The 26,895-nt window shown below is 41.2% G+C and overlaps 2 protein-coding genes across 3 annotated transcripts; both read right to left on the reverse strand.

The window, feature by feature from the left end:
• Nucleotides 1-1,006: 1,006 nt before the first annotated feature.
• ackr5 (atypical chemokine receptor 5) lies at nt 1,007-4,101 on the reverse strand. The gene is made up of 2 exons (XM_084916119.1): nt 3,596-4,101; nt 1,007-2,514 (listed from the first exon to the last, which is right to left on the reverse strand). Exon 2 carries the CDS (start codon nt 2,509-2,511, stop codon nt 1,435-1,437), a length of 1,077 nt encoding a protein of 358 aa, XP_084772245.1. The 5' UTR covers nt 2,512-2,514; nt 3,596-4,101; the 3' UTR covers nt 1,007-1,434.
• Nucleotides 4,102-10,550: 6,449 nt separating this feature from the next.
• Nucleotides 10,551-26,603, reverse strand: pip4k2ca (phosphatidylinositol-5-phosphate 4-kinase, type II, gamma a). 2 transcript variants are annotated; one of them, XM_084917317.1, is made up of 10 exons: nt 26,126-26,601; nt 24,043-24,140; nt 23,690-23,786; nt 23,159-23,305; nt 15,216-15,362; nt 14,833-14,871; nt 14,608-14,721; nt 14,077-14,341; nt 12,988-13,091; nt 10,551-12,590 (listed from the first exon to the last, which is right to left on the reverse strand). In XM_084917317.1, the coding sequence occupies exons 1-10, from the start codon at nt 26,282-26,284 to the stop codon at nt 12,510-12,512; spliced, it is 1,251 nt and encodes a 416-aa protein (XP_084773443.1). In that variant the 5' UTR covers nt 26,285-26,601; the 3' UTR covers nt 10,551-12,509. The 2 variants fall into 2 exon arrangements, with proteins under 2 accessions (XP_084773443.1, XP_084773442.1); XM_084917316.1 differs by having other exon boundaries at nt 14,608-14,871; nt 26,126-26,603.
• Nucleotides 26,604-26,895: the final 292 nt, after the last annotated feature.

Genomic DNA, 26,895 nt, shown 5'->3' on the forward strand with positions numbered 1-26,895 from the left:
CCGTTCAAACTGCAGGTTTGGTCTGTTTGAACTAAGATAAGAAGAAGCCACTTGATGGCAGTGTATCCTGATGTTAGCAGATGAAAGAAGGCAGCTGTATTATGCAGCAGATATTATCTACTGTAATATCAGGATAGGTTTTTGATGTCAGTGATTGTAATTACAGAGTAATTACACTGATTGCATATTGAAGTAGCATGCCATTTGTAGCATACTAATTCTATTTGCAGTCACGGTTTTAAAACCCTACAATTTTATTTAGTCTGTTCTTATGGTGCATGTTTCACTCAGATAAAACACAAATCCACAGTAGAGAATATTTTTGTCTTTGAAACATAACAGTGTGCGTTTGAACTTACACAGACTAATTCCATTTTAAACACAAGCTATACTGACTTGTTTAGAGCGTGTGACGTATGTTGTGCTGTAGAAATGTGACATTGAAGTGCCCATTTACACATTTCTGTGCGATTTTTGTGTCTTACCTCATATTTATGACAGCAACTATTTATTATTTTTATGCCTTTCGTTGTCTATTTCTAAAGCTAAATATGAATGTTTTTTTAATATTGTTTTTGCAATAAATGCCTCTAGGAAGACTGTTATCACCTCTGAATTATTGTTATTTTTTTATCTGTTGGATGAGCTGCTCCATCATCAGAAATTCAGTGATGAATCTGCAGAAATCTGCTTCCCCTGTTTCCAGCAGCTCAGACCTTTGCCCTTGCAAAGCCTGGTCTCTTCCTGTTATTGTGCCGTTTGTGGACACACAGACCCTGCTTCTTTTTTCCCCCCCTGCCTTCTTATCGTTTAACCTGTTGAACATGAAACATTCCAGAAACGGAAGTAAATGTAATAAAGATGGGCAGAAAGGACAAGCCATCTGCAAGAAAGGCAAATTTCCTTGTTAAAATAAACAAGTTTCCAAATGAGTGGCTGTGCTTTGTCATCATCAAATCAGCTTACAAAAGCCAACTCAGCTTTTCCAGCTTGGATCGAAACAAGCAGCGTTTAAGGGAGTTTTATTGTTTTTTTTGTTTTGTTTTGTTTTTTTACAGATATGACTACATCAGCATCCAGATAAATAAGCATTTAGTAACATTAAGCTTTGATTTTATGCAATAAAACAGTTACATTTTCACATTTGCATTTGTGTATACTGATATGAGGATTTCTCCTGTGGGGCACTGCAGCACATTTTGTTGACACGAATTCCTGTGTGAGTTGAGCAGCTTTGCAGGAAGACATCAAACATTTCCTGCCCTCCTGTGTGTGAAACTGATCAGGTACATGCTTAACAAAACAGGAAGTGGACTATGAGAAGAAGGTATGAGCCCGATTGATGCCTGTGATACTTGGAAGCAACAGGGCTGAATTTAGTTCGGTCAAATATACCGCGGCTGGAGCTTACTTGATCCTTAGCTCAGCTTCATCTTATGATCCAACATCAGAATGGCTGGTGCTGGCGTTACTCCGCTTCCCCGGGTCTCTACCGCCCTCATTTGCAGTTTTGGCGTTGGCTCTGGGTCCCACCTGTTCTGCAGTCCCCTCTCTGGGAATGTAGTTCAACATGGTGTTGATCAGGTTGTTCCGAAAGCTCTTGCTGAGGAAGTTGTAGAGGAAGGGGTTGGCAACACAGTGCAAAAGCGAAATGGTCTGCACCACGCTGAAAGAAAAGTAGAGCACTTCCACCGTGTTGCAGCTGAATACATAGGGCTCAAGGTCGTCTATTATCATCAAGAACATGACCAAGTGGTAGGGAAGCCAGCACATTACAAACACAAGGGAGTATACGTGCACCAGCCAAACATCCCGTCGGTTCTGCACATCCGTCGCCCTGTTGGCTGTACGAGCGATCAGCACATTGCAGGTAATGATGACAGCAGCGGGGACCAGAAACTGGAAAACCAGGCACAAGAAAGACACAGTGACGAACCATTCGGTGTAGTTGTATTCAGGCAGCATGTAACAACCTGGCTCTTCCCACTCCAGAAGATTCACATGGACGTTCTCTAACAGAGCCAGAAACAAGGAGAGCCCCCAGAGGCCCCCACAGACCACCCACCGCTTCCGGCCTCCCGCAGGGAAGAAGCTTGACAATGATGGTCTTGACAGTGAGAAATAGCGTTCGAGGGTCATGAAGGCCAGGAAGAAGGAGCTGCTGTAGAAGTTGATCACGTAGATGAGGTGGGTGACCTTGCAGAGGAAGCGACCCCACAGCCAGACCTGGTCCATGGTCACCTCCATCATGAAGAAAGGAAGGATCACAATCACCATCAGGTCCGACAGGCTCACGTTGATGATGCAGAAGAGGACCGCATTGGAGGAATGCCTTCGGCGCCAGTTGACCCAGACGACCAGCGTGTTCTCCATCAGGCCCACCATGAAGATGAAAAGGTACATCAGGAAGAGGGCGATGCGCCGGGAGTTCGTGTTGAGCTGGAGGGTGCAGTCGAAGACGAACCATGGCGTGCCGTTCAAGTAGTCAAGCGAGTGGTTGAAAATGGTCATGTTCTGGAGTGAAAAGCAAAGGAAAGTGTTTCATATCCTGACAGGGTTTAAATTTATTTTGAGGTTAATCTGATTATGTTTTAAGACGTTGCATAAGAGGGGCACAGGAGGAGGAGGAGGTTTACTCAAAATGTTTTTGAGAGGTGAATACAAAAAGCCCAGCAGGTTATTAGAAAACTATTTCACAACCTACAGTGTTCAGTTCAGAGCAGGAGTGCCTCGCGTTGAGGTGAATGCAAGCATGGATTTGTTTAGAATTCAGATTTATAGCATGTTTTTCATTCACAACGCTCCACATATATAACTCTGCACATCTAAAACACAGACGGTTTCCATTCCAAGCATTCTTCTTTCTCACTAAGCTGTAAAGAAGTCAAAAACTCAGAAACACTCATGCTATGTACAATAAAAAACATGAAATAGATCTTTCTGCAAGAAGTGTTGCAGAAGTTTTGACACCTTTAGATTTTATCCTCACCTCCATGCATCTTGGAGGAAGGTGAATTTGTCCACAGTGCCTTTACTTTACTATTCTCATCCAAATCAGACTCCCACATTTCCCCAAATTGCAACCTGAAACTACTGACAAGCTTTCCTTTACACCAACAGAAAATGCCCAATTGATAGCTTATTTTTCCTGGAGATGATTTCAACGGATTCAACTTTGCGCGTCTATAACAGTGAAAAAGAAAAAAAGTGCTTTTCATTTCACACATTCTTCTATCTAAAAAAAATCCAAAGAGGTCAAAACTCCAGAAACTTGCATAAGATGCAGAAATAAATCAACACAATCTGAAACACGCTGGTAAAGCATTACACAACAGTGTTGCTGGATCTCTGACCTCTTCACACTTGCAAGTGTCAGATTTTGAAGCCTCTAATCTCTTCAAAATCACCTAAATGCAACCTAACAACTGACAATCTCTATCTGTATTTCTGTGTAAAAATATATTTCTATGTAAAAACAATAACATGATTTTCCACACCTGACAACAAATAGATGTATAAAGTGCTTCCCTTTAAGATCTAGGCTAAAGGTAAAGTGGGGTTTAACAACCTTGAAAATGACTGAGTTTTCTCGTACCTCAGTGGCGGTGGCAGCGTACACAGGAGCTGAATGGGGAAGGTCGCTCCTGAGACCTTATCGTCTTCTGGAGAATCTTCTGTGTGAAGTCTGCAGATGGGAGATGTGCCTTTTCAGCTCTGCTGCTCAGGACTATGTGGGCAATCGAACAGGAATTTCTACCCTCCCATTTCCCATAAACAAACACACACACACACACATACAGCTATGACGTCCTCAGTGAATACTCAGTAGGACAACTGAAGTCCAGGGACACCCACAAAGCTAGTGATACAATAATTTAAATAAAGAAATAATGTATTGCGCATGAATAGAGAAGTTATATAAGGAGGATTTCCAAAAGTAATTATTGCTAGAAATGTGCAATATTGAAACTCAAGTTTCTCAGTGACCCAAGTTCCCTTTGTAAAGTTCACGCCCTCGACAAATCACAGCTGTCTTCCATACAAGTAAACCCATATAAGTATATAAAAATGAGAATTCAATGTACAGTTTTAATCTAAAAAAAAAAATCTAATTTGCTGTTGAAAGCTGATTGTTATTAAATTACATTTTAAAAACACATTAAGCTGTGAATAATGCAAAGGTTCTACTAGTAGAATAAAAGTGGGTTCTATTAAACCCCTTTTAATTAAAGTTGGATGTCTGCAACTGAATCACATGGTGTCTGTCTGATTTGAGATCCACTGTAGTGGTGTACAGGGGCGAAATTGCAAAACATAATGCATCATTGTTCAAATATTATGGGCTTACCACTGGCAGTTTAAAGGCTGTTCTGTAAGAGAGAATAACTGTAATTCTCCCCCTGAAGGGAGAACGTAATCGGTTCTGTTTGCTTGTCTGTCTGTCCAGCCTCCATAGTTTCTTTTTAGATATGTTTTTATGTTGTGTGACAGTAGATTGGATTAAAGTCGCACCAAATGTGAAAAAATCAATTAAAACTTTTTATTACCCACACATTTTTATGAAAATAATTACTTTACTTCACAACAATATACTAGGCCTCGGGGGATATGAGTACCCAGGTTGGCTAAGTATTTAACCTCGACCTTTATTGTTAGCACCCAAGGTTAAAGTTGACGGTGGAAAAAAAAATGTCAAAAAGAACCATATGAAGATGCACGTAGAGAGCTGCACAAGACGCTTTTTTATTTTTTCAATGAGACACAATGAAAATGAAATGATGCCATAAAGTTTTTACAGCTCATAGAAGCCAAAGATTTTGGCCAATTCTGCCCCAAACACATGGGTAAAGATAATAAAATACACCATTTTAGTATGTATGCTTCAAGGCCATAGGTCAAAGGTCAGACATCAGCTTGCAGGTAGCATCTGGGTTACCTCGAATTTGATAAGCTGTTATAAGATAATAAAAATCATATATATGTTGTATTACACATAACAGTACTACAATGTTGCAGTAAAGTCTGGTTATTTTGCTACAGTAGACCAATGATGGTGCAATGTCGCAGCTGATAATGTTTCTAACATTTCAACATCTCCTTTATTTTCATGGTCTGAGATTCTTTGGGCTCATTTCAAGTTTTCCGTTTATTTTTGAGTTTTTAAGTCTGGTTTTCTTTGTTAACTCTTCAAGTTTGGATTATTATTGTAGGTTGAGTTTTTGTTGTCTTGTTTCTGGAATCATTCTTGTTTTGTTAGAATTGTTTTTGTGTCTAGTCCCTGTGTTTGTATTAGACGTTTGTTTCCCTGTTTGAATCCTTTCTGTTCTGTTTCATTTTGCCAGTCATGTGTCTCATGTACTCCGGCTTCTTGTCTTCTTACCTTGATTAAGTTCAGGTGTGTTTTGCTCCCCATGCGTTTCCACTGCCCCTGATTAGTCAATTTGTGTGTATATGTATACATGGTCTCAATTTCCTTTTATCCTTCGTCTAAGCATTTATTTATCTTGCCTGTGTTTGTTCCTTAGTATGCATCATGCTCCAGTTTCCAAGTTTGGATTTTGTTTCTTTTAGACTTCTTACAAACTTTAGACTCCTAACAAAGAGCTCAGATTTTTTATTTACCTGTCTGTCTGCAAGTCCTGCATCATTTTATGCATTTGGAATAATGTCCTTCAACATAAAATTGTGAAGTCATCATATAAAATACATAATATAACCAAAAGAAATCTCTATGCACAAGAAACAAGGCCAAAAGTTAGTATTGGATGCCTGTTATTTAAAATGGTCATGATTCGGTTTTTACCAGCTGTTAGGGAAGCAAGGACGGAGCACTCAAGGTGGATTCAAGCTGCTCTGCCAAGGTGTAGACCAGGAGTGTTAAACTCCAGTCCTCGAGGGCCGGTGTCCTGAAACTTTTCCATGTGTCCCGAAACTTTTCCATGTGTCCCTGCTGCAACACACCTGCATAAATTAGTAGTTCATAGTAGAACCTGACTGTATGCTTAGGTGGGAACCCCTAACCCTACTGAGGTAAATGTAAGGATTTAGAAAACCCTTCTAAAAGTAGTTTTATTGCACCATGTTCATTAAATCATGAGCTGCTGTGACATGAATCAAATGGGCAAAACGCCACCTCAGCATTCAGTCAAATTCTAGAGTTTTGCTAATGACCTGCTAATTTTATTCATGTGTGTTGTAGCAGGGACACATGGAAAAGTTTCAGGACACCGGCCCTTGAGGACTGGAGTTTAACACCAGTGGTGTAGACAGAGAAATGGAATAACCCTAACCTTGAAGGAATGGCATGAGAATAGTGTTGTGGAGATGAAGAGGGTGTCAGACAAGAATGAGTTTAAAGCTAGAAACTGAAGGGTTACGTTAAATGTTGTCAGTCCCTATGCCCCACAGGTTGGATGTCAGAAGTGAAAGACAAACTCTGGAGGAAGTTGGATGAAGTGAGTGTCCAGAGGTAAGAGAGCACACTTCAATGTACATGTACATGAAGGGAACGGCGGTGGTATTGGTTAGGTCTGATGTTAAGGAGAGAAATGGTTTCGTGAAAACCATGGAAATGGCTGTGGTGAAGACAGAGTGGAGGCAGGGACACACAGATTGACTGAAGGCCTTGTGTATTTCAGCAAGACAATGCTAGACTACATGTAGAGCATACTTTTGTAGTAGAAGACTGCTGAACTGGCCTTCCAGCGATAAACAAAGTCGAGCAGGCAGAATCCTGTTCAACAGCCTTGGCTTAAGTGGTTAAAAGGTTTGCACTGACTGAGTGATGGAGGGGGAGGATGCATTTGTTAGTTATCTCACATGATCCTGTAAGTATAATGCCAGTAAGAAGAATGCAGAAATAGTATAAAGAGGCCCCACATAGCAGAGAACAATGCCAGGAAGCCGTACTCTGTGCTGCGATTTGCCGAGTGTAGTGTGAGGTGGGAGCCCTGGGCCACCCCAGCCTCACTGAGGAAGGAGGCTCTTTAATCTAGAGAAGCACACATCCTCATCATCACAACATTTTAACACTCTTAAAAGCAAGCTTGGCTTCATCTCTGCGGTTATGGATCAGGTGATTTAATGACTGAAGTACTGGGACAAAAGAAAGTTAAGATTGGTCTTGAGGGATGGTGGAGGACAGTGCACGGCTCCTGATGAGTGAGCCCGGATAAGCCTTGGCCTCACAGTTGGGGCTAAACCAAGGTCAGCAATATATGGAGAGAATGCAGGAACGTTTGTGTTGGCCACGATTCACACTGATTAATGGGATCTGTTCTCTGGACTCAACGTTCCTACTGTCTCTGGGGGTGGTCAGCACTTTGTTGCTTACTGACCCTTCAACTGCTCCCTCTTTCTGTCTTTCTGTGCCCATCCTGTTGACTGGCCCCCCCTTCGGTTTTCTGGTGAAACAAGGAGGAACCAGTCAGCAGATTTGATCTCTGCTGATGAAACAGGAAGGAACCAGTCAGCAGAAACACATCTTTTGGAAACAGTGAGACAAAAAGCAGCCCCTGACCTTCATCACATTATCTAAGAACAGCTCTAATGTCAACACCTATGCTTTAACTGATTATTCTGACCTGCAAAATACTACTTACCCACTAACAAACTACCTCCAGGGTAACCATTTACTCGCACTGCTTGCAACTCTAATCCAAGACATTTTCACTTGCAGATTTATCACTTTATGTCTGCAAACGTTTGACTGTATAGCCCATAGCAACCTCATTTTTCTTAGGATGGTTACTGACTGAGTATTGTAAGATTAACAGGTGTCCAAACACAGACGATCACCTCAGCTGATAGGGCTTTTTCAGTGTTTTTCCCATTATTTTGAGCTCCAAATAACTGTGCTTCAGCTTTAGTGAGCGAAATACTAGAATTTTATACACTTCTGGTTTCAACTGCCTACATGGTAGTTACCAAAAAACACCAACAATGAGCCTGAAAAATGGGCTTTATGTATATCTATATCCATCTCCGTCTCTCGCTCTGGATAACATCGTGGTAACTAGGGATGGGTACCGGTATCATAAACGGTAGTAACCAGACCGAAAAGCAGCGCACATTTCGGTGCTTTATTTCGGTGCTTTTTTTTTTTTTCCTGAGCTGTGATACACTTTGAATTCTAGACAATCATTTTACTTTTCCGAGGATAGTAGGCGGGTCCAGGTACGTACGTTCTTTTAGAGCAGAGCTACAAATTAAAAATGCCCAAGGCGAAGCGGTCAGAAGTCTGGCTGTACTTCACAGCAAAAGATGCAAACTCAGCAGCCTGCAACAAGTGCTTTAAGCTGATACTGTGCAAAGGAGGTAACACCTCAAATCCGATGAAACACCTGGCGACGCATAGCGTTTTTTTTAAAAGCCGAGAAATGCGCCGTATTTGATAGCTTGCTGTGAGACCTCTCACCGAGCACATCTACTGCGGGTGTGGTGCCTGTTATCGGACCCGGAGTTAGCAACATCCCCCAAAAACCCGAAGAGGAGAGTCCTGGCCCCTAGCCCTGGCAGTGTAGCAGAAATGATGAGGATGATGATGGCAGCAGCAGCCGTTCTTCTCTGCGTGAGTAGCTTAATGTTGTTCGTGTGTAATTTACGTTGAGTAGGCTAACCACGTTATTACATTAATGCATGTAAGGTGAACTAGCAAACATCATCATAGTTACATGCAGCTGTCTTCTTGTTTGGTGGCAGATACTCCCTTCACCCTGGCCAAAAAGGCTAAAATGACCAAAGAAAAAGTGGAAAACAGTTAAACATGAGAGGTTTTTGGACAAAGTTTGTGTTTTTTCCATTGTTTAAGCGCTGCTTCCAGCCAAGAGTGATACCATATATGCCCCATAGCTGCAGAAAAGGCTAACATTGTTATCTTTTTACAAAAAAACAGCTGAACATGAGAGGTTTCTGGACAAAGTTTGTGTTTTTTCCATTGTTTAAGCACTGCTTCCAGCCAAGAGTGATACCATATATGCCCCATAGCTGCAGAAAAGGCTAACATTGTTATCTTTTTACAAAAAAACAGCTGAACATGAGAGGTTTCTGGACCAATTTTGTGTTCTCCATTCTTTAAGCACCGGTTTGAGCACCGTTTAAGCACCGGCACCGTTTCAAAAGTACCGGTTTGGCACCGGTATCGGATAAAACCTAAACGATACCCATCCCTAGTGGTAACATTATATGCCTTTGGAACATCTTGAAGAGGATGTGGGACCTATGGAATCTTCAATATCCAACATCCAAACAATTAGTGGCCCAGCGTTCCAACATTCTGAAAATAAAACAAAACTGCTATCACAACTGAAGATTGATGATATATACAACACACGTGCTACAGCAAAAGTGAGCCAAGACGTCAAAGTTTGACAGAAGGAGCGTTGAGTGTGACCTGAAAGATCAGGTCACACTTGGTACCTGGACCCTCCGTAGCCAGGTACCAAGACTACCCTCTGAAGGTCTACTAGATGATGTGAATGCAGCGTTACGGACAATCCCTACAGCGACCATCATGGAAACTAACCAGCTGATCTACACCATGGAAGCAGTGGTCACAGAGATGCTTGGCTACAAGATGAACAGCCAGCAGTTCCCTCCATGGAGAAGGAGCCAGGATCACGGTAGCACGGAGGGAAGTCAGCCAATTATCAGAGCTGCAGAAAGGTGCAATGAAGGAAGGGGTGCCTAAGAAGTACAGCAAGCTGCCCATACCTAAGGCCTTGGAAACTGCCAAGCAAGGTATCACAGCTCATCTTGTACCCGGAAGGTTGCCGGTTCGATCCCCAGCTGTCTTGGTCGTTGTGTCCTTCACCTACCGCCTACTGGTGATGGCCAGAGGGGCCGATGGTGCGATATGGCAGCCCCGCCTCTGTCAGTCTGCCCCAAGGCAGCTGTGGCTACAACTGTAGCTTGCCTCCACCAGTGTGTGAATGTGAGAGTGAATGAATAGTGGAATTAAAGGTCTCGAAAAGCGCTATATAAATGCAATCCATTACTATATTGGCCAGCCACTTAAAGAATTAGAGATAGAAGGCAGGAGAATAAAACCAGCTGTACTCGCTCCATCTCAAGCACTGATGTTAAGATTTTTACTGGGAGTAAAGAGGGCGGGCAAGATTAGAAGGCCAGCTCAGGTTGAGCGGCTTGGAGACAAAGTTAGGAGCCAAGCTGAAGATAATTTGGACATATGTAGGAGGGATAGTGGATACACTGGTCAAAGGATGTTGACGATGGAGCTGCCAGGCAGGAGGAAAAGAGGAAGCCCACAGAGAAGATTCATGGATGTAGTGAAGGAGGGTATGCAGAGTGTTGGTGTGACTGAAGAGGATGCTAGAGATAGGGTGAGATGGGGGCAGATGATCTGCTGTGGCAACTCCTAAAAGGAGCAGCTGAAACAGTAGAACCTCAAATCTTTTTCCCCCCTCATTTTATCACATTTTTATACATTTAGAAGTTGAGATAGTGAGCATACAGCCCCCCCCCCCACACACCCACACACCCACACACACGCACACAGAGTTACACAAGAATGATGAGTCGAACACTTTCCAGAAATTCTTGGTAAAATATATTTTGGTCCAAAAGCTGATTTGTAAAAATACATGTGCAATCATGGAGTAGATGAGGCATCATACAGAGAGTATCACTGCCCTGTCACTGTTCAGGAATGCTGTTTAATATCCCACTGCTGTAAGGCTGAGCGACTGAAATGTAGTGTTTATATCCAGAATGTTTCACATGGTCTGGTTATCACTAAATCTCAAATACCATTACATTACACACATGATACTTCATAATCCTAATGCTACTGTGACTCATATCGGCCATTTTAACACACAAAATACTACACCAGGAGTCAGAATCATGACGGATGGGCTCATTCTCAGAAGCTGTTTTCATATTTATTTTACAACAACAACAACAACAACATCAAAAACACATGATTTTTTTAAAGGCAGAAATGATCCTTAAATATTTGCACCTTCATAAATCACCTTCAAACTACCAAATATCCTAACAGGATAAGAGATGTGTGCAGGCCAAATCGTCCCATATGCTTTCTATTTTCTTCTTTCTGGTCATTTAACTGTGACAACGTTGCTCTACACATTTTAATGATAAGTCTAATGGAGGCTTTGGTGGAAATCAGCATTTGATCTGCTCAAACTGCGTTTCATTTACCTGCTCAGCAGCAAAACACCAATTCAAAGTGCAAATCCTGCTTTTATAAAGCTTTGATCCCACACATTTGGCACTGGAAATCAAATGGCGTCCATATATACATAAATAATAATATTCTTCAAGTGCAGAACCTAGTGTACTACTGCCTTTAATACCAATCTTCATTAAGATCACAGGGTGTAGGGAATATGTTTTGTTGCCGAGAGAACATCTGCCTACTGGCACCTCTAAACCTCATCAATGACAAAAACCGTCTAAGAAAATGAAGTTCTGGTTTTATCATTTATTTAAAAATCTATTTTAAAAAGAGATATACATCTTTTGTAGATTTTTTTAAACTAGGTTATTATTTTACTGAACCATTTAAGATCAGATGGGGTGTATGCAGTCTGTGAGTTGACAGTGACATGAAAGCATCACTGCAAGTCAAAACTAAACTCTTCTGACTGATTTCTGTCTTTTCATGTGATGAAGTATTTCTCCTGATAGCAGCGCCTCCTTCCACAGAGCACAAGGGTTCGCTGAAGTCTCTCACGAGAATGATGCAAATCTTATGCTACGGCCTTCACAGTCACCAGATTTGAGCCCAGTTCAATAAACCGAGATTTGGGACAATTTTGAATAGCATTTTTGCTTGAAATAAACCTCATTGACATTTTTGGGGGGGTATCTGTAAAGCAGACTTGATGCGGTGCCTCAAGTCTGCCTCAATCTGAGTCATTACACTCAGATACTGATGGATCGTTCACACAGAAACCTCTCATCTGCAAATGTATCGTCAATCAGCAGTTATCGTCCAACCCAGAGATGTTAACCACAAGGTTATCTCTGTGGTGCTTTAGAGGTGCATATAAGCAGATTTTTGTTACTTTTGGAAAGAGCTATGAAACCCATTCCCCTCTACTTCCTTTATTCTATTTAACCCAACATCTCATATTTATTTCACACATGAAATTAGTGTTCTCATCTAATCCTCTGCAAAAGCAAAAGTTTAATCAATCTAAGTTAAGTTAAGTTCACAGCTGGGAAACCAAAGTAAAGCAGAGGAAAGAGACATAATATCTGAACTTACACAGATGCGGTTTAACACTTTCAACACTGATCAACAGCAGGTACCCTATTGCTCCAGAGTTAATTCATTAAGTGTTAACATCTACAGAAATACATCTTAAAAATAAATATATGCATCAGAAGTAGTATATTATATTGCTACAACTTAAGTCTTGCCTCAGATCATCAACTCTAAAGAATGACCTGTGTGTGTGCATACTACTTTTAGTCTATAGTAGAAGACTTTTAGCTCTCAATTGGATCGACCTGTGGCAGTGTTACGCAAATATGTTTGAGATGAAATCACGAAACCTTTTGGCGTATTGCTCGGGGTGGACTGTGGAGATTTCAGCACCAGCCTGGAACACAGAGAGAGAGAGGGGGGAAACAAATAAATAGATAACATTGTCAGTAAGTAAGTAAAGTAACATTTTATTTATATAGCACCTTTCAAGATAAAAATCACAAAATGCTTCACCGAAGCAGAAAATGGACCCCGAACTTAACAGGGAGACAATGCAGTTGGATCAGCAGGGGAATGTCATGCGAGTATTTGGGATACTTTGTCAACAGCCTAGCAGCAGCATTCTGAACACCCTGCAGTCGTTTCAGGGAGGCATTATATAAGCAAGTAAACAAGGAATTACAATAATCTAAGCGACCAGCTTCATCTGTAAATTTCTCGACCTCCGTACGGGTACAGCAGAGTGTTTCGAGCGGCTGACAGCAGCCCTCCACCTCTCTTGTGCTACTCACCCCGTGTTTGACAGTTTTTGCTGCATGAGCGGCTTTCTTCTTGGTGTCATACTGCGTGAGCACGTCAATCAGGCCCATGAAGTAGACCTCCCTCTGAGGGGCTCCTGAGATTAAAAGGCAGAGAACAATCTGGGTTATTTTACCAGGCTTGTGGTGACAGCGGCAGTCACAGGTCTCATTTAAAAAGCATCAAACCAAAAGTTCCCTGTTCAGATATTAAAATTAGAACCACTACAGCTATATTATTACTTTACAGTCATTTGTAAAAGGCTTTTCTTCTTTTTTACACTGAATAAAAGAAAATCAACCAAATCTGAAACACCAGGCTCATATGCATGCTCAACTTCCAAAAAAATTCTTCAGGATCTAAAGTTGTCAGGGTGATATCTCCAGGCTGTTACACAGAACATGTTTCTCCTTTTCACAGCAATAAATAACAATTACAAGGATTAGAATATGACTTTATTCAAACATTATTCTCAAACCACAGACAACCTGCCTGGTTGGAGAAAACGGGTAAAAAGGAGACGTTTCACATGCCACCTTCTCACATCTTGATATGACCTTTGGTAGTTTTCTCCAGACATAAGACAGGTAAAAAAAGTCACCGTCCTCTGTGTCATAGCCTTTAAACTGGTGCAGTACTATTTGAACCATGACACATCCCATAATACTCACGCTCAAAGTTCGCCACACAACAAATCACAGAATACAAAAACAAGTTAAGGTGCAAGTTTTAAACAGATGTTTATTTTAATCCCTAAATATTACACGACCGTCTCCTGCTCTGGCTCAAAAATGCTGGGAAAAATAAACCAGCTTGAGTGCTAAACCCACCCCCATGTACTTTGGAGCCTGGAGCTCATAAACTATTTATAGCACGAAAGCATAATTTTGCGTGGCAGAGACAATCGGCTGATTGTGAGGCACTGATTGATTCATCACATTAAGACTCAAAACATGTAGAAACAAACAGTTGGTGTTGGTTTAAAAAATAAAATGAAGACAGAAAACAGTCACTGGTACTGGTTTGATCAATGCAGTCAGCTAACTTTCAGGTATAAGCATCCCCTCCCCACCAGTATTCACCTGGGCAGCTCCTAACTGCATACACGTCCACGTAGGGGTCGAACTCCCCGGGCCCCAGAGGCTTGACGGAGGACATGTAACCAGCGATTCCCTCTGGAGAGTTGCCATAAGAGCCCACCGTAGGACCCGGTACAAGGCCGTTTTCTGCCTCCGGATCTTCCTCTTTGACCTCTTCCTCACACTCCTCCTCCTCCCGTTCAGCTCGGCCGATGTCGTGGATGCCGAGCAGCAGGCTGTAGTCCATGATCTTCAGCCTCACTAGAAACTGAGCGAGGAGAGGACAGTGTTTTCTAAAAGGCTTTTATAACCAAGCTTAAAAAGAATACCAACTTCGATTTTCAAACTCTTAAAACATGATAGATCTGCAATTTCCTCAAAACTGAAACTTCTCCTCCTTCACTAGTAATTTAAGTAAATACATTTAATATTTCCTAAACAGCATCAGAGGAGCAACCTCAGCGGGCTGATACTGCCACTGTGTGGCAGAGAAGAGAAACAACAACAACAACAACAACAAGACCGCTCACCCACCTCGACATCTCTGTTTAGCTTCTCCATGAACTTTTCCTTCTCCTCCTCAGTCACATAAACCTTCTGCATGTTGTTCCTGAAGTCCATGTCTTTGAAGGTAGGGAGCTCTTTGACCTTCGGGGTAAATAAATAAATTATACATCTCAGGAGGACTCTTGGCTTTGAGATAAGACAGAAAACAACATAATGATATGAAAAGAGGACAAAGGAAGAGGTTTCTTTTACCCTTTCTTTGTCGCTTGCTTCCCGATCCACCAGAGAGCCCTACAAAGAGAAACTGCTTTTAATATTACCACTGACATATCAAACAGAAAGAGTGAGAGACCATCTTAAAGAGCAAAACACTAAATTAAACGGATAATCATTTTGTTTTTCTAATAAAATTATGAATAAATAAATCCCAAATAATGAAAACATGCTGTTTTTTTTATCTGAATGCTCAAAGCATCTCTATACATTTGAGGAACAAACATACTGTAAAATTTGGACCATTTCCAAAATCTCAACTTGTGGAAACTAGCACGACTTCCTCATTAATTTGTGAATCACTGATGAGAAGTAGTGATTTAAAAAAAAAAAGGTCAGACTGCCATGCAGTTCCTCTTCACCTTGAGGTCGTACTTCCTGTGTACCACCAGTCTGTGGCTGAACATGTTCCTCATCACCATCAGGTAGGTCTCCTCGCTGTCCACGGTGACACGGTACATACCCAGGAACTGTGGCAGCAGCGTGTTCCCGTGACACTTCACTATGTGCTGCAAAGAGGAAATGACTGTGAATTTGCATGACAGGTGGAAAAGGAGGATTAATGTCAACGGCAGAAACAACTTCACAAACACAACGAACAAAAACTGAAGTTAAAGCTTCAAACATTCAAGCTCTCTTTTGAAGCAAGAGCGATTAATAACTCTAGTTTCATGTCTGTGCTGGAGAAATTGAAATCAATGTCTCAATTTCAATTCAACTGAAAATTTAAATTGAGGGTCTTTGCAATGCTTCATAGAAGCGTGGAGAAATGAGATTCATCATAAACTTTAAAGCCCTGACACATCATTATGTGTTGTACACTTGGGTAGAACACGAGTATATTCTTATGTACAAGGCCATGCTTGGTCTGCTCCTGTTTCTTACTGATCCATCCTTTGTTGTACCTACGCTGATTTGCATGCAAACATATTATTTGCTTCTCTAGTAAACTTCCAACTACTTTCCTGAATATCGTCTTGCTTTGGCTGCCAAAATGTCTCAGGATAAAGTAAACCTACTCTCTGACCCCCCCAGCTGCAATGCAAGCACAACGTGTTTGCAGACTGCCACTGAAGAACAAACCTGGAAGACTACACCAGGTGTGAGACTGATAAGAAACAGCCTCCTAGTAGTATCAATCTAAAACTCCTATGTTGCTTTGTTCTAGAATTATTTCATTTACAAACTTGGGTGTCCATGTTGCTGAAAACACACACACAAAAAAAATTGATGAAGTCTAAACTCTGCTTTTTACTCCACTCTCCTGGACTGCAGCTGCATAGCAGCCGTGCAGTGATTGGAGAAGGCGTTCATCCAACAGCTGGACAAAATCCTGATTCAGCCAAAGAAGCAGCTGAATGATAAAGGATCGCCACAGCAGCGGCAGGGCTAGGGACCCAGTCGCTAAGGAAACACAAAAGGTGAAGTGATTGCGCTGGTAAGTAGCAACTGAACTTTTAAAACATGAGATGGAAACACATAAAAAAACAAGCAAAAATATACTTGGGCAGTCATTAATAAGCCTGGCTGGCTCGCAAGCATGCATGGGAAACGCTGAAACTCTAAGTACTTCTTGTTTTCATCTAGTACTCCATCACCAACAAACTAAAGTTAGACAGACCTTTGCACTAAGACCGGTTGAACAACTTATTTCAGCAGCTGTGCATAACGGCAGCTTTCCTAAGAAAAATACACCGAATGTGGTTTACAAAGTGTTTACTTAGGCATCGAGTTTCATTCACACATCAGTAGGTAGAGGACACGCCCACTGTAGTAAGATGACAGTGCCCATCATTTTTACTGAATTAACAATTGCTTTGACTTGAGAATGGGCCAAAAATCTAGCATCGATAACTCAAAAGATTATCAACAAACCCAAATGTTAACTTCACAAGTTAAAGGTTGCTTTTGATGGAGGCCAATTACTGAGTGTATCAGGGTCAGACTTTTAGCTGTGTTCAGCACTCGCTATAGCAGTCAGTTAAAATAGATGCTTCCCTCAGACTGGCCTCATTCAGTGTCCCATCAGACCAATAGATGCTCACAGTGTTAAAAAGACATCTCTCTTCGTGTCCTAACACCATTTTCTGACCACGAGGCTGTCAGAGGATCTGCAGCTTGCATACATGTGGATGCTTTTCTGTTCAGCTCAGCTATCTGCATGACTTTTATACATAACTCGATAAATGTTGTGTCAAATTCAAGTTCAAATTGAAGCCTTGACTACATGTAGCCTTCATATTTTACACTCTCTTGATTCACTGTGGCACGCAAGAATTTCAAAATTATGGCTAAGTCAGTAAACTGCTCCCATCTGTGTTAAGAAAAACTTGTAATGTGTACAAATGAAAACAGTTTGGAGACACACCAAGAAAACATGCACCATAAGCAGTGGGATATAAAACATCTCAATGTGGTGGTGCCTCACCCAACCAGCCCCACCCTGGAGTGTCTCTAGAGAACATTCTTAGATAAGAATGAACAGGCGGGTGTACATGCGTTCCTAATAAAGTGCTCATTGAGTCTACAGTGTGGGAGGTTAAAGTTTTGAAGGTGTTGATAAAATTACTACACACACAGAAGCTGTGCTGTTAAGATTTACATGCAAAGTGATCACAGGCATCACCTTTGCTTTCTCTATCACCAACCGAAGCCAGTTACACATGTTCAGCCAACTGTTCATTATCACAACATTATCTAGCAACAAAGCTGGTAACAGTAAGGTGAAATGACGTGATGATCATTGGTGTGAGTGGCAGATGCGCATGCTTAAACTTTTTCCCACGCTGTAAATAAACCAATACATGAATCCCCAAACCATAATGCAAATACCTACCCAACAAACAAATATCATGAGTTTCCAGATTACTTCAAATAAAATGTTAATCTGCATTTCCAAGACTATCTTGGAAATGCAGGATTGACTATACACAGATTGACTATAAACAGGCGCCAGGAAACATTTGGAAACAAGAAAGTTGCCCATTCTCTGGATGCACATCACTGTTGTGCCGATGCTCTTTTTGACAGTTTGTTTTGCACTCTTTCTTTTGTTACTACTGGCTGACAAAGACACAGGACTAGACTACTATGTGTGCGAGCAAATATAATGTAATTTTATTGTAATGCATTTAAAAATGTTGCTATAAAAATCCTTCTATTTTGGACCGTTTAGCCAATGAATCCCATCGCATTTGTCGTAGAGCGAGAGGCGAGGTACACTCTAGACAGCTCACCAGTCCATCACAGCATCAACAGACCAGATCCTCAAGACAAAATCCCTACACCTGCCAAAAAACCTCACCCAAAATATTGTCAAAATTCATTTGAGTAATGCTAAAGTAAAGTCAAAGCTCTCATGCCCGGTCCAAGCGAACAAATGTTCTGCAGGCTAAAAATGTAGCACAGAAGTTAAATATCCTCCAGAAAACTCACAATAAACAAACTGATCTACAAAACAAACTAAAATGCAGAACACACAAACAATGAGTTCATTCAGTGCTGAATGAAGTAAACGTCCTGAAACAGAGCTGCCATTTTCCTCATCTCCCTCGCACTTTTATGTAGGCTGCACAACCACAGGCTACACATTCCACCGAGAGCCCAAAGCAGCCAAAAGTTTGCTCAAATGACTGTTTAGCCTGAAGTGAGATCTAGTTTTGAATCATCTACATGACTCAGCTGCACCAGGCCGAATGGCAAATGGTAAATAAAACCTGACGTAAAAAAACAAAACAGGAAAGAAAGCATGTCACCGCTCTGATCTCCCCTTCAAATGTACTCTGATATTTACATGAACACAGATGTGGCGATATGAACATTTGAATATCTTTAATAAACCAACAATATAGCGTGTTTGTTCAGCCCTGTGCGCAAAGGTGTCCTGTGACTGTAACAGAAAAACAAACAAACAAAAAAAACAACCTTGGCTAACCTTGATGATGAGAAATGCTTTGGTCTGCGGAAGGATATCGTCTTCCAGTTGGGCTTTCCGCCCACAGAAGGTTAACGGCCTGACTGAGTGTCTGAGAAACACCTTAAACCAAATCCAGGATCTCCATCAAGGATGATTCAAGACAATAAGAAATTATTTTCTTACTCACAGCACCAGCCTGCTGCCAAATCTATAAATAGTTGTTTTCATAATCCTTTTCATAATCTGCACGAAATGCTTACTTCCAGACCTCCAGGACAAATGCTTTTGTTTTTTTTCAGCTGCAAAGGTCCAAATGAAGGAGACAGAGAAAATACGTGAAGTAGGACACGCGCAGCAGCAGACACACAGCTCAGGAAAGCAGACAGGAGGTGAGATGGACAGACAGACTCAGGGCTGACTGAATGAGCAGCAGGCAGAAAGGACTCAAGATGCTCATGGGGAGGTTTATTTATAGTCGCACTGCAGGATGAAAAAGAAACAACTGGGACAGTCTCCAACTTGCATGTCACCCTTTTATTAATGTCACTCTTCCTGCAGCTTCTCAGCAGATTACTGTTGAAGGAAACGTGATCTTTCAGTAAAGATGTGAGGTTAAAAGTCTCTTGATGTGCCCCTCACCCTATGACACTAGAAAAAGGTTGAAGCCTGACCCTAAACTGGATAATTGAAAGAAAATGGATGGATGGGAAAAAAGACAATATGAAGCAAGTCAGCCTTCTAATCGGTCTAACTTTGTATTGACATGAATTTGCATAAACTTAACTAAAATTAGTGTTCGCTCAGCTGTCTTCTTATTATTAAAATCCAATACCTGTTCTATCAACGTCCAGAAAGGGCTTCTTCCTGTTTCTTCCTTTCACAATAAAAGGCCCTGACATCTACACCGTCTGTTTGACTCACAAATTAAGTGCTCAGCCAGACTGAAAAACAGGAAGTTAGTGTAGAGCTATACAAGCATATTAATAAATACGGGAAGCCAGACAGAAAAGAGGAACTTGTACCATATAAGGAGTTGTTGAAACTGTGTGACGTGTAAAGTACCAAAATAACACCTATATGAGACACATTTTATGATTCTAATGTTAGAGATCCTGCAACTGGCGTTGGGCTGTGCAGGGCTCTCTCTTCCGAAAGATGATTGAATAAAGAATTATAAATGTTTTGACCACTATGAGTCGGGTTTTCTCTGTTCTATCATGGGGATCAAAGAATCCGGTTTTAATAACATATATAATTTTTTGTTTGTTTGTTTTTGTTAAGAATGCGTGTCACCAGTTAAATATTAACTGACATTTACAATATCAAATAAACTGTTCCTCAGAAAAGAATGTTTATGAATTCAATTTTGTGATCCACAAACAGGATGGGTTTGAAAAAGATTTTTAAAAAAAACACGAATCTTAAGCATTAGTTGCATAAAATAACTATATTCTCCACCTGAATGGAAAAAAAAGCACAAACACTGTCAGCTTAAAATCTCTCAGCTTTCACACAGAGATATCATTCGGCTCTCTCACCATCATGTCATAATCTTGTTTAACTCACCATTTTAATGTTCTTATTTTTTAATGAGAATGAGGCTTATTTAGCAGCGTTGTGTTTTCAAAACTAGCTTGATCACAAAAACCAGCCCTCATAGGAGAGTCTGGACTTCTCTGAAGTAAAGGAGATGCAAAATTAACAGGCAAATGGCTGCGTGGGGATAGTACTGGCTGCTGCATTAGCACGATGTGAAGACGCATACAAGAACAACTGAATTCATATCCCCCTTTTTTTCAGAGTCAAATCAATGGTTTATATACATTTAAATACTTCCTAGAGTACTTAAAAGTAGAATGGGAGGCAGAGGCTTCAGTTTTCAGGCCCCTCTTCTGTGGAACCAGCTTCCAGTTTGGATTCGGGAGACAGAAACTATCTCTACTTTTAAGATTAGGCTTAAAACTTTCCTTTTTGCTAAAGCATATATTTAGGGCTGGACCAGGTGACCCTGAATCCTCCCTTAGTTATGATGCAATAGACGTAGGCTGCCGGGGGATTCCCATGATGCATTGAGTTTTTCCTTTTCAGTCACCTTTCTCACTCACTATGTGTTAATAGACCTCTCTGCATTGAATCATACTTGTTATTAATCTCTGGCTCTCTTTCACAGCATGTCTTTATCCTGTTTTCCTTCTCTCACCCCAACCGGTCGCAGCAGATGGCCCCGCCCCTCCCTGAGCCTGGTTCTGTCGAGTTTCTCCTGTTAAAAGGGAGTTTTTCCTTCCCACTGTCGCCAAAGTGCTTGCTCATAGGGGGTCATATGATTGTTGGGGTTTTCTCTGTATCTATTATTGTACGATCTACTGTACAATATTAAGTGCCTTGAGGCGACTGTTGTTGTGATTTGGCGCTATATAAATAAAATTGAATTTAATTGAATTCAGGTATTTACACTTTCTAACAACCACGCTTCCGAGAGGCACATGTCGGCCGTAGCTCAGTCTAATGAGAATCTGATTTAGAGGCTAATCGGCTGTCTCCTGTCATGGCAGGTCAGCTCAAACCACACAACTAGAGTCACTGATTGATCAGTGACTCTCCCTAGTAACGCTACTTTTCTGCAACAAATTACTCTAACCATGCAACATCATATTAGTCACTGACTTGAGTGTGTGGATAGTGTTATCTCTGATACACCACAGGTATACATTGGCTAATCTGCTCATCAGCATTTATAGGGTTGTACATCACTGACCTTCAGAGTGTATTTTTATTGAAACCATTTAACCAAAACCATAAAACTTGCAACAGACATTGCCATTGTTGTTTTGTTGATATTAGCTATAGTCAATAGGAATGTAGGACTTCAGGCAAAACCACTTTGATTTCCACTGAACTCTTCAAAGATCGCATCTCATCTCAAATACCTGAAATAGCTGCGCAGAGTTGTCACAGACCTGTGTTGTGCTAACTTTACCTGGCTGGACCTCATTTTCATTTTTGTTTTGAAGGAACTCTACACAGACTTTCTGACAGACATATGCAGCCATCTTTGGCTCTGCATGTGTTGGTACAGGAGGATCTAATCTCACAGCACCACACAAGCTTTTGTCTGTTTGTACGCGTGTGTGTCTTAAGAAAGACAAAAATAGTCCCATAAACCACTTGGGTTTTGGTTTTTGGGATTTCGTTTATTGTTAAACTTAGAAACTAACTGCTAGTAACCCTGTTTCTCATTGTTACCTAGATGGTATGTTAACACCTGTAACTAATCACTCGATCGTAGTTGAAGGAATTTACACCCATTTAACTGCCAGTGCAAGTATTTATCTAAATATGATCTGAAGAGGCATTTGGACCGGAAATGGCTAACTGTGTCAGACTTGACTTCAGTTAATGACACTGGGGCGATCGTGGCTCAAGAGTTGGGAGTTCGCCTTGTAGTCGGAAGGTTGCCGGTTCGAGCCCCGGCTTGGACAGTCTTGGTCGTTGTGTCCTTGGGCAAGACACTTCACCGTTGCCTACTGGTGGTGGTCAGAGGGCCCGGTGGCGCCAGTGTCCGGCAGCCTCGCCTCTGTCAGTGCGCCCCAGGGTGGCTGTGGCTACAATGTAGCTTGCCATCACCAGTGTGTGAATGTGTGGATGACTGGATGTGTAAAGTGCTTTGGGGTCCTTAGGGACTAGTAAAGCACTATACAAATACAGGCCATTTACCATTTACTGGTTCCACACCATCAAACAACAAACAAACAAGCCACATGCCACAAACAAATGTGGCGTGTAAACTTATTAACAATAAATAAACTTTTTATCCTGCATATACAATTTTTGTCAAAAAAAAGAATGTCATCCAAAATCACCAAGACTCAGGTTTACAAATAAAAATATATAGGCTTAGTTTACCAGACATGCCATAAGCCTAACCCTAGAATAAAAGCAACTGCAATGTTCAAACCTTTCTTTTAGTGTTAGTCTTAGGTTTAATCCAAGTCCGGGAAAGTAGCTGGGAGGGTTTAAATACAGTTTTGTTAATAACAGGAAAAGCCAAAGCCTTCTGTAAGGTGAGCCAACACATACTCTTAAGCCTCAACTATATGCAGACCAGTGCTTCCATGAAATTTAATCTCAAGCTAGGAAAACAAGGTAAATAATCTTTTTTTTAAAAAAGTTTTAAATGTCATAAAATACTATAAATAATTACATTTGGAAGAGAAAGAACTAAGAAAATAAACCCATGGGATTTAAAAATGACGTGTGCTGATCAGAGTTGTAATTAAAGGTTTGGGCAGGCCAGAAAAGCTTTCTACACGTCTAAATGGCCTGCAGACATCACTAGTTTGGCTGACCTGACACACACACACACACACTCCGTCCATGCTATAACCATACCTGGTGATACTCTGACAGGATGTTGTGCATGTCTGCCACATCCTCGCTGGAGATCTGCTTAACCACCAGCGTCCGGTCGTAAGAGTTAAGGAGCAGGCCTTCTCCCTGATCATCAACGCTGAAAGGTGGGCTGCGAGTCAGTGACACCTGGAAACGTCACACAGGTTAGCACAGGCACTCATCTTTAGTAAAGTACTAAAGACAAGAAGAAATTTCTGTCATTTTTTATGAAAACAAGCTACGATCATCCCTTATGGTGCATTCACCCCAAACGTGCAGTACCACCAATGAAAGCTCCGCCTCTCAAATGGCTTCAGTACAGCCATCCTCCATTTCTGATTGTCGGTGGTGCCAGGAGAATTACAACTAATACTTGCTGTCTTTGTGTAGCCCAAAGCAAATTCAGGTCAATTCTCTTCGCTGAGCAGACTGTTTATGTACTCGAGCCAGGCAAAAACTTCATGTTTGTTTTGAATGCACCATTCAACAGTATCATCAGTGATCATCAGCCAACGACTCAACTTTACACACCTGATAGTCCAGATCCTCAATACCAAACCGTTCCCTTAGATTTCGAAAGACCTGAGGGCAGTATTCTTTGAACTTGAAATGTCCTGGGAGGTTTTCCCTGTGAGAGGAAGCAGTTAGGAAACTTAACTCATTCCAAGACAAACATGACTTATTTCTCACTAAATTTCAGCTCCAAAACATTTGTCCAGCTCTACAGTCCAACACAAACATCCAGTCTTATCACTGATTTATACCCCGATGGGTTTTTTGTAGTTTCTCAAAAGCTTCAAGGGGTCAGCAAGTTACATTTTCACTTGACTAGTTATACATTTCAATCTGTTCCATGTGAAAATGTGCTCATTTCTGAGTCTTACTTGTTGAAGAGGTGGTTGTTGACTTTGATCTTAGTGTTGGCTTTGAAGTCATCGGGCAGCAGCATGACGGGAACAGGCACCTGGTTGAGATCATTAATCTGCAGGGGAAAAAAAAAAAAAAAAAAAAAAGAGGCAATCATTAAACAGAATTCAGTGTCTGAAATAAACCCACAACTGACAAATATCATTTTGTTTTTACAAGCAATGAAAGACAACTGATCTTAATGTTACAATGGGCTTCACAGAAAGATTAAAAATACATTAACCATTCAAAAGAAAATGATTAAAAATACTTGGAAATGACAAGAAACAAGCCAAATGAAGAGAAAACAAGTCAGGCAATAAGAAGAGATTTTTAGAAGAGATTTAGAAAACAAACATTTGTAACTCTCAAGCTGTAAGACAGCACTGTGGGGACTTTTGTCAGTTTTCTGATGTTGCACAACTAAAGCGGCTCATTAATCATTTTAAGAGAATCCAAAATGAGGCCATCAAATGTCTTTCATGTAAGAAGAGAAAAAGCACCAGATTGCTGATATCTTGGATTAAAGCAGCATCAAATGTTTAGTTTAAAATTACTTCATTACTTTTCAAAAATTTCTGTCAATCTGACACTTTTTAAAAATTATTATTTGTAGTTAAGAATGAGCTACTTTTATAAATGAAGTATAGAGTGGAGCAATCCTGTTGTTACTCAAAACCACAGGCAAACTCTGGGTTGCAGGGGGGCACAAAGTCTGCATGGATCTCAGCTAATTTGCTCTGTGACCTCAGAAAACACTTTCTTCATGACTTTATGGGCTCATTCACTAGTTTCAGGTCCTACTGAATAAAACATGGAGTGCAGTTTATAAATTAACGCGTCCACCAATAGCTCCAAGAAAAAAATGCTCAGCAGCCCATCACGTTCATTGAACAGTAGGACAAGAATAAAAAGAAGAATAAGACATTTGAGCTGTAACATGTTTCCAATATTTTAGTTGAAATTTAAAGGCTCTTATTGTTAAGATGTGGTCATTATTTGACAGCTGTGTCAGACTTTCTGCATGATTCAGCAAGTTTAACCTTCAAGTGAAGTTTTTTAGAACGTAAAAATGCTTTCTACCAGGAATCTGTTCATTTACACAGTTCTTTTTTTTTTTTGTTTACAGGACCTGACCCATCAGTGTGGCAATACTGAAGGAAACCTGTGAGGTCATGTGCACCCCACCCACAAAGATGCACCTTTTGTATTTGTAAGCATTTTGAGATATGCACAAAAGATTTACAGACTGAGCCACATGCAGACTTTAAGTGAGGATCTTCACCCTATACAAGTCATCATACAGCGATGCTGGGATAGTGTGGAAGGAGAGACAGTGATCTCAGAGAGAGATTACTTTATTTTAGTAGTCAGCTGCTCAAACTTCCAGTTTTCATCTCATCAGTTCCCTATCGTTTATTTCTAGCGCCCCACCCAAACACAGACTAGAACCACCCTGATCTCCCCTGTTTGACACATTTTAAAGGGGGGAATTCAAACCGATCTTGAAATATGAACATTTTAATTTTAGGCTGTCAAAACACAGATGGTTTCTGTGGTCTTATAGCCCGTATGTGCCAAGTTTGAATGTTCTTGTATTAATGTATACTTGTCTTTTATGCTTGTTTATGCCATTCATTCATCTGTTATGTAGAAATTGTGACAGGTGTTGTCACCCCTTCAGATAACATATACATCTGAAAGTTCATGAATATTAAACTACACCGGGAATTCTTTAGCCAGGATTTTATGTGAATGATTTTCACTCGTGAGAAACTTCAGCAGGACAGAATCACATTTACCTGCTTTGTAAATAAACTGTACGACTATAAAGACCTTTCAGCCCTGCGTGCCGCAAAACAAGTTCCCACCGTTTGTGCAGCTCTGTAAACATCCGTGTTTTTCTCCAGGTGAACGTGTACTGTCACTCAACCAGACGGATTTCGATCTAACACCCTCACCTGTCCGGGGATGTTACCTGTACTCTGGCTAGCTTTCATGCTAACACTGAGTTAGCACGAACATTAGCATTTAGTGATACGTTAGCTAACAGAGACTCACCGAGTGATTAACGCCCCACATGAAGACGCTCAGCACGGGGTCGCTAGCCCGGAACACCTTCACCTTCTGCTGCACGAAGTGCTTCTTCTTCGTCTTCGTTTTGGGCGCCAGGATCACCATAGGACTGGAGGTAGCCCCCGTGTTACCGAGGGCAGCCATGGCCGCAGACCGTCTCCCCCTCGTGCCCTGCTCCGACTGGCGCTGGTGCGGGCGGTGACGCCTCTTCCTGACGGCTGCCGTCACCCGGAGCTCTCAAGCTAAAGCGGCTAACTTTCCTCGCGCTGTTCTGTCCAGGCTCGCAACAACTAAAGGTCACCAGACCCACTCAGCTGGTGTCAGACTGACGCTGTTTCCCCAGAGCACCGCTTAACGTTTAAACCGAGGAGATGAATCATTACTAACTTCACCCAAGCGTGACTTCACAGCTCCATGTAATCACTGACAGACAGTCCACCACCGCCCCCTCGAGCTCACCTGTGTTATTATAGACCACGTGGTCAGTGTACGATTAATTTCTCCGTCAGTTGGATACAGTTTCTTAAAAACTGGATCATATCAAATGTTAATTCATCTCTGTCATAGATCTGAAAATGAGAGTAAATATTATCTTAATACTGACATATAGTAATGTGCAAAAGTCTTGAAACAGCCTTCATTTCTTTATATTTTGCTTCTAGGCAGCCAAACTTTAGAATAAAGTTTTTTCAAGTGGTTTTGAGCAACAGTTCTCCAGTCTGTTTTTCAGTCATTTTCAATCCAGTCAGTATTCC

The sequence above is a fragment of the Perissodus microlepis genome, chromosome 20 (assembly GCF_051167445.1).
Source record: "Perissodus microlepis isolate ML-2025 ecotype Zambia chromosome 20, ASM5116744v1, whole genome shotgun sequence".
Classification (NCBI taxonomy): Eukaryota; Metazoa; Chordata; class Actinopteri; order Cichliformes; family Cichlidae; genus Perissodus; species Perissodus microlepis.